Source organism: Cotesia glomerata, linkage group LG6, assembly GCF_020080835.1.
Source record: "Cotesia glomerata isolate CgM1 linkage group LG6, MPM_Cglom_v2.3, whole genome shotgun sequence".
NCBI classification, from domain to species: Eukaryota; Metazoa; Arthropoda; class Insecta; order Hymenoptera; family Braconidae; genus Cotesia; species Cotesia glomerata.
Window position 1 is genome coordinate 6756065 of NC_058163.1, and position 7743 is coordinate 6763807.

The 7743-nt window shown below is 31.5% G+C and overlaps 1 protein-coding gene across 1 annotated transcript; it reads right to left on the reverse strand.

Annotated features, from left to right (window-relative positions):
• Positions 1 to 2378, reverse strand: LOC123267304 (putative ankyrin repeat protein RF_0381). The gene is made up of 2 exons (XM_044731870.1): positions 1410 to 2378; positions 1 to 15 (listed from the first exon to the last, which is right to left on the reverse strand). Exons 1-2 carry the CDS (start codon positions 2376 to 2378, stop codon positions 1 to 3), a joined length of 984 nt encoding a protein of 327 aa, XP_044587805.1.
• Positions 2379 to 7743: the final 5365 nt, after the last annotated feature.

Consider the following 7743-nt stretch of genomic DNA (forward strand, 5'->3'; position numbering starts at 1 on the left):
TTACTTCACACTCGCCTTAATAGTAATTATAATTAGTAATTATTAATTAATAAAAATCGCATATGTCGAACGCGAGACTCGAACACGGTACCCGACGCACGAGGGCCCTATACCATACCGCGACGCTACGCCGATGATGAGCGACCTCTTACTTTAAGATACTTATAAGCACAACCAATGTTCGGCTTGCCTAATTTAAAACAAATAAGATTCGAATTGGGCTAGCCTAAGTTCGAAAAGCCAAGTTCGCTCCAAACTAGCAAAACTCAGGTTATCGTTACTTGAAACCAGTTCGTCGTTCCCATGATATATCAGACAAGGAATCCATGAAACTTTCCTAGTTACGTTCAAATATGGCAAGCTAAACATTTCGTTCTGCCTACCTTGGTTTTTATGAGCTACAACCTAGGCAAGCCTAAGTTAGGCAAGCCAAACTTGCCCCGAATTGGTTCTTTGGCATATGCCTCACTGAAATTTCTAGTCGGGTACATGAGACACCATGTTTATATGTACAATACACAAATACTCTCATAAATACACACTTTTATATGTATAGAACTAAAAGGCTTAACCCTGGAAAGACTTAAAGCCAAATATCTTCTCCCACTCCGTTTTAGAGTACTTTGGCAAGAAACGCCGAAGTTCGTCAAACGTTTGGAATGCCTAACTTGCAGGAAATTATAAAATCCAAAGGTCTACGGAAGTTCGATTTACCAAACTTAAAGGTAATTAGGGACATTTATGGCAAGCCAAACTTTGGCAAATTTTTGGTTATCGTTACTTCCAGCTAGTCAGGCATTCCAAAGGTTCGCCGAAGTTCGGCTTGCCATAGATGTCCCAAATTACATGCAAATTTGGCATGCCAATCTTCGTTTTGCCTAACGTGGATTTAAGAAGGCGCAAATTAGGCTTGCCTAAGTTAGGCAAGCCAAACTTGCCCCTCACTAATTCTTCGGCATTCCTCACTACAATTTCTAGTCGGGTCGTCGTCCATAGAAGATATTTTTAAAACAGTATTACTAATTTATAAATTAAGATTAATTATTTGATGTATTAATAAGAAACTTGAAATAAATTAAAATTAGACTGAAAAAAAAAAAAAAGAAAAAAAAAACATAGTGTAATTTTTACAAATTTTTATTAAGTTGTTCAACATAATTTTCATCTAAATAACAAGAGATATTCCTTACAAAAATGTCTGGAAGTATACCCCAAAATACATCATCAAAAAATAAATTCACATTTCTTAACCTATCCTGTCTAATTAAAACTTGTTTCAAACGGTAATCGATTAAGTTCGCATATAAAGGGAATTTTTCACGATAGTTCACAATATTTTCTTCTTTTACACATTTGAATTTTAAAGCTACACTTTGTGCGCTAGTATTCAACAAATCATGAAAAAAAACTCGGGTATGCGCAATTCTGAACTTCTTCATTAATTCAACTTCCTTTGAACAAGAATCTAAAACTTTATCAAACTCTTGATGATTAATTACTTCCAAATTGCGTTCACTCAAATGTAAACCAGCGGCTTTCATCTTCACTAAATGCTCCTTGATAGTTGGAATTAATCGGTAATTTGTATGTCTTCCCAAGTCCACCACAGTCTTGTCACTCGAATCCACAATATTGAGATCAACACCAGCACTCAGAAGACATTCGACGACTTCTTGACTAGCCAACGGAATCGCTCCATGGAGTACGGATTGATTCCTGTTTGCCGTTATAGCCTGCACATTAGCGTTTCTGCTCAACAAGACCTTGACTGTTTCAAGTTGATTCTGCTTCGCTGCCATATACAGAGGAGTCACTTTATCACCAAAGTAATTGCACGATAAATTGACATCTGCATCGAACTTTAGCAGAACTTGAATAATTTCTTGCTGATGGTCTTGGATAGCTTTTATTAACGGTGTGTAGCACCTGTCGCAGGATTTATTGACATCAGCTCCATTATTCAGCAGGAAATCAATCATCTCCAAATTTTCCGGGTAATTGTTGATGGCAATGTTCAGGGTTAAACAATTTCCGTGGCATCTTCCTTGATAATCAGCGTTCACGTTCGCTCCTGTTTGTACCAACCACTTGACCGCATGAAATTGATTTTCAGAGACAGCTCTTTGGAGTGGTGTAAAACAATTCTCTTCTTCTGCTCCAATTTTGTTGACATCAGCTCCGGCGTGGATGTATTCTTTCAGGATATTAATGTTTCCCAGGTGAGCAGCAACGTGAAGAACTTGATCCTTTAAGCTGCTGTGGGTTTTTATCAGTTTAGACATTAACTTTTTATCAGAGTTGTAAATGGCCTTGCGAAACATAGATTGTTCGTAGCTGTTTGCATTCAGGAACTCCAATAAGTCGATTGAAAGATCCATGGCTAAGTCTTGCACTATTTAAAAATAGAGATGTAAAAAGAATTGTACAAAGTACGAATTAATACACAGGACTGTCCACTTTTAGTGATGAACTTAACTCTGTAAAGGCTTGAGCGACTTTGAATGTTGTCAGGTGAAAGTGCTCAATATATATTCTCACCCCTACTCTTAGTGCACACGGAAAGAACATTAACCAACTGCACATACTCGTATAGTATACTCCGTGATATCTATAGTGAAAAAAAATTTCAGACTATAGTCAATATCCTTCAAAGTATACTAAATTATTTTTGGACTGTACTCAGTGAAGTCTTCGATTTAATCGATTAATTTTTCTGGTTATATCGCGTAAAATTTCACGGGATATAATCTGAAAAATTATTTCGTGTAAATTAAATTATACTCGGTTGAAATTTGGATTATGCCCACGGTGACTCCGCCAATTTTTTTTCTAGCGCCTGCACGTAAAGTGCTGTTTATAATTTGTGAGTTATAGTCAATCAGCATATTGGACATTAATTAAAATATAATCAGTGAATTATATGAGTGTGTGACTATTTATATATTTTGATATGTAAAAATATTTTTTTCTTAGCCTAACATTTTTAAGTTCGAAAAGTCTAAGAAAAGAAAAAAAAATTTTTTAACCCCAAATTATCGAAAAAATTGTGCTTTAATGCTCCTTAAATGTTTTTAATGTATGTAATAATTATTTAAAACAATATTTGACTAACCTAATATTCAAAATACATAATAGATATGATAATGCTAAGTGCGCAGGCGCTAGAAAAAAAATTGGCGGAGTCACCGTGGGCATAATCCAAATTTCAACCGAGTATAATTTAATTTACACGAAATAATTTTTCAGATTACATTCCGTGAAATTTTACGCGATATAACCAGAAATATTAATCGATTAAATCGAAGAATTCACTGAGTACAGTCCAAAAATAATTTAGTATACTTTGAAAAATATTGACTATAGTTTGAAATTTTTTTTCACTATAGATATCACGGAGTATACTATACGAGTATGTGCAGTTGATTATTGTTCTTTCCGTGCAGTTGGGGACTTCTATGATTTTCCAGGCATGCCGGTGAAAGATAGAGATTGGCTGGAAGTAAGAGAAGGAAAAATGAGCACAGGCTTACTTATACCCGCCTTTACCCTGAAAATATTATAATGAATAAATTTTATTTAAACTTATTAAATATGAAAATTAAAAATTGAAAAAATTCAGGCGCCTGCAGAATAGATCAATGAACAATATAATTTTGATAACATAATATTTGATGATAATTATTAGGGGTGTGCGAATATTCGAGTTTACGACTTATTCGCCTCGAATTCGAATCGAATTATTCGATTTAAATTTCGAATCAAATATTCGAATGATACGAATAGTTCAAATAACTAGAATAGTTCGAATAATTCGAATATTTGAAATAATTCAAACATTCGTCTTCTGTTGATAAACTAGCTTATTTTTGTGTAAAAATTAATTCGTTTTATTTTATTTGACTAAATGAAGTCTTCATAATTATTTGATAGTAAAGTCTGCTTATTATTTGTAGTGAATATTTCTTGGTGTATTCGGACTTGGATTTTTTAATTTTTTTTATTTTATATCTTTTTGTAAAGAAAAAAAACAAATTTGTTTTTCTTATTAGTCTTATGAACGTGGACTTGGCGCGATTTTTTTACAGTGAAACTGTTTTTGTTCAGATTTATTTTTCTCTAAACTTAAATGAATTAAGTTTATAACTATATTATATATTATAGCAATATTTATATAGCCCACATGAATTTTTTATATATATTATATATTCCACAAATATGAGAAATATCCCATAAGTATATGAAATATATGAAAAAAATCGTTTGTATACTTAAATGAAAGGTCTCGACGAGCGTAATATTAGGATGAGCTCATATCTTGAAAAATGTCAATAACTAAAAAATGTCGTTTAATTTTGTCTACTAATGACATTTTTAACGATCTAAGCTCATGCTGGAGTTACTCTTCTTTTTGATCGTCACAGTGATGTTGCCCCTTAAAAGAGTCTTACAATAGTTTTGGTTTGTGTCACGTTTAAGATCTTAAAAAAATGATAATTTTAAGACGATTTTTTTTACACGGGACTAATAAAACTTACGGTAGGCTAGCTAAAAATTGTAGCTATAGCTGCAGAATATTTTAATCTATAGAATACAGATTGTTTTAATCTATTATATTTATTATAATCTACGAAATATTTTATTCTATAGAATAAAATTTAAATTGTTGAAAAAAATTTAAAGATCACTTACCGACAAATGATAAAGCTGAGTCGTCCATCTCACGATTATCGTGAATTGAACAGTATGATATCACATAATATGTGGTCATTTGATGAAAATTATAATTTTTCACAAAACGTCGACGTATCTGGAAATGCCTAAGTTTTTCATGAAATGACGAATTTTGCTAGAAGACTACGACATATATCAGTATTTAAACTTTTATAAGTGATTTTCAATACAAAAATTATTTATTAAGTCTATTGTATAATTTTTCTATTGTCTACTTAAAATCCGGTTACAATAATTTTTCGACTCAGAGTTACTTAAATTCTACTTTACAAATGTCTTAGGTATAAACTTATCAGGTAACTTAAGTAGCCAAAGTGTGAATTGAGTTTGAACAGGAGTTTATCGCCTAGGATCAGTGACAATAGCAAGTACTCACAAAAGATAATTTATGCTTGCTTACTTTTGAGCGCCGGCGCAAAGATTTTATAAAGTGTTTGTTATTTGACATATACATTTAAAAATTTCCCAACTCATTATCGTATTGTATTAGTGTGGCGCCTAGATTACAGATTGTCTGATAAAGATTTTGTTGATTTATTTTTCTACTTATAGTTATGTCATTGTAATTTATAACCTCGGTCAACAATTACATGTAATCTGAGACATTTCTTATTTTCCTGCCCTAGGTAAGAAATATACTATTTCAGTCACTACTAACAAAAATTTTTTTCAAAATCTAAAACTTACAATTTTTTGTATTGGTTAGACAATTGTTATTTTTGACATCATGTAATGCAGCTGAATTTATTCGTCAGGAGAAGATTTTGTTAAGTAAATCCCAGTCATACCATATCCTAACAGTAAAAATACGAATTAATTGAATAGAAGGATTATTTTAAAAATACTAATATTTAACATTTCTTACACATAAAATAGTATATAGTTATAAATATTATATTGAAAATGATGAATAAACCTTTATCAGTCTTTAAACAAAATTCACGGGGGAGGGGAGGGGCAAAACTGGGTAGGGGTAGCAAAATGAGGTACACCCAAAATTTCGTAAAAAAAAATTTTTTTTCCAAAAAGCTCTTTCAGTTTTTTTTTTTTAAATATATTTAAACGTCATTTTTTACAATTTGAGAGAAAAAAAAATTTTTAATTGAATAAGCAAAAAAAATTTTTTTTTCTAACTTTTTTACAGCAATTTTTATCGTCATTGTGCATCATAATAAATTTTTTTTCACACCTAAGATGACTTTTTCTAAATTTTTAAGTTCCCGCTATACAAAAGAATGCTTTAAAAAAAAATCGGGAAGTAATTGGTTCCATGACTTTTAAACAGATGTAACTATTAATTCCAAAATCTAATCAGCTCTTAAATTTAAAAAAGGGGGTGATTGCTGCAAACCACATCAAAATCGAGTGATGCGTTGAAGAGTAATCGTAAACTAACCATTCTAAAAGCGTGCCATGGTCGGTTCGATAACTCAAAAACGAATCATCTAAAAACAAAAACCCAAATTACTTTTTAATCAGTAAGGATGTAGTTATCGTCGCACGTGCGGAATTAAAAAAATTTTTATTTCAAAGATTTTTTTTAACGGGATAAAACAAAAAAAAAACAGTAAGATTAGTGAGAAAATTTCCAAACAGTCGCTTCCCCAAATTGTGGCTATAGCTTGCAAGAATATTTTAATCTATAGGAATACAGATTGTTTTAATCTATTATCATTTATTATAATCTACGAAATATTTTATTCTATAGAATAAAAATTTAAAGGGTGTTGAAAAAAATTTTAATTTACTTACCGACAAATGATAAAGCTGGGTCGTCCATCTCCCAGATTATCGTGAATTGAACAGTAATTTTTAAAATAAGAATTCCCTTTTTGTTGTAATGGCAGGTATGAGCAGAAAAACCAGAAAAAGGATTTTTTATTCAAACATAGTATACCAAAGAAAGTCTTTTAATTATCAGTCCAACGTATGGTAGTCTTGATTTTTTTTTAATTATAATTTATAATTAATAATTAAAAATATAATATGTAATACTAAATTCCTAAAGATTAAAAAGAATAATACAAATTTGAATATTTTATTAAATTTTTTATTTTAAATTTTTGATGTATATTTTAAAAAAATATTACTTTTTACTATTTTACTTGATTATCATAAATAAATATAATATTGACTTATTATAAATAGCAACATTTAAACAAAACAATTTAGACATATTACATTAAATTAATATCTTTGTATAATCTCAGACTATTTTTTTTCGTACTTGACTATCCCATCTAGAAAGTCGACCGAGTAACTCCTACATCAAATCCATTTAAGCAGTCAATTGAAAAGCCGCTATCACTGGGGAAATGATCTAAAAAAAATGAAAATCATAAGCAAAAATTTCTAGGCTTTTCAAAATTTTAATTAAAAATCAAAAACAGAATTATACATACCAGATGGAACAAAAGGGTGCGGACAGCCCACTACACTAAACATATCGAACCATTCTTGCGGAATGGGGCCGTAACTCCGAGGCACATCAAGTTGGAGGACGAATAAAATATATAATCGATCATCGCTTTGAATCCGTATGTGTGATTAGTATACGGCATAATCTGCGGACTGCAGGCTGATGACAGATTTAGCGGGTGGGTAATTTTGCCACAACATTCTCCACCCATCATGTTCACGATCGCGTTGATATAATTAAAACCCTGGAACTCAGGGTGAATCAGCGGCAGTTGACCCGTTGACAGGAATTGGAATACCCTGTAAAATATTTAATGTTAATTATTGGACATAATAGTTGATGGCAATAATAATTGGCCGAGCTTAGAGACTTACCAGAATCCATCAGTGAATTGAAATCACCGCAGAGGCAGCACCTTGACGTCTGAGAACTTAAGGATTCTTTCATGACAATTAAAAGATCTCCTCACGTTCTCTACCATGGAGATGATTTCTTTGGTCAACATCATGGATTGGATAGTTTTATCCGGAAATTTGGGATCCCAGTAAGTGTGTGTATTAGCCACCACAACCAACTGCTCAATGTTATTTGGA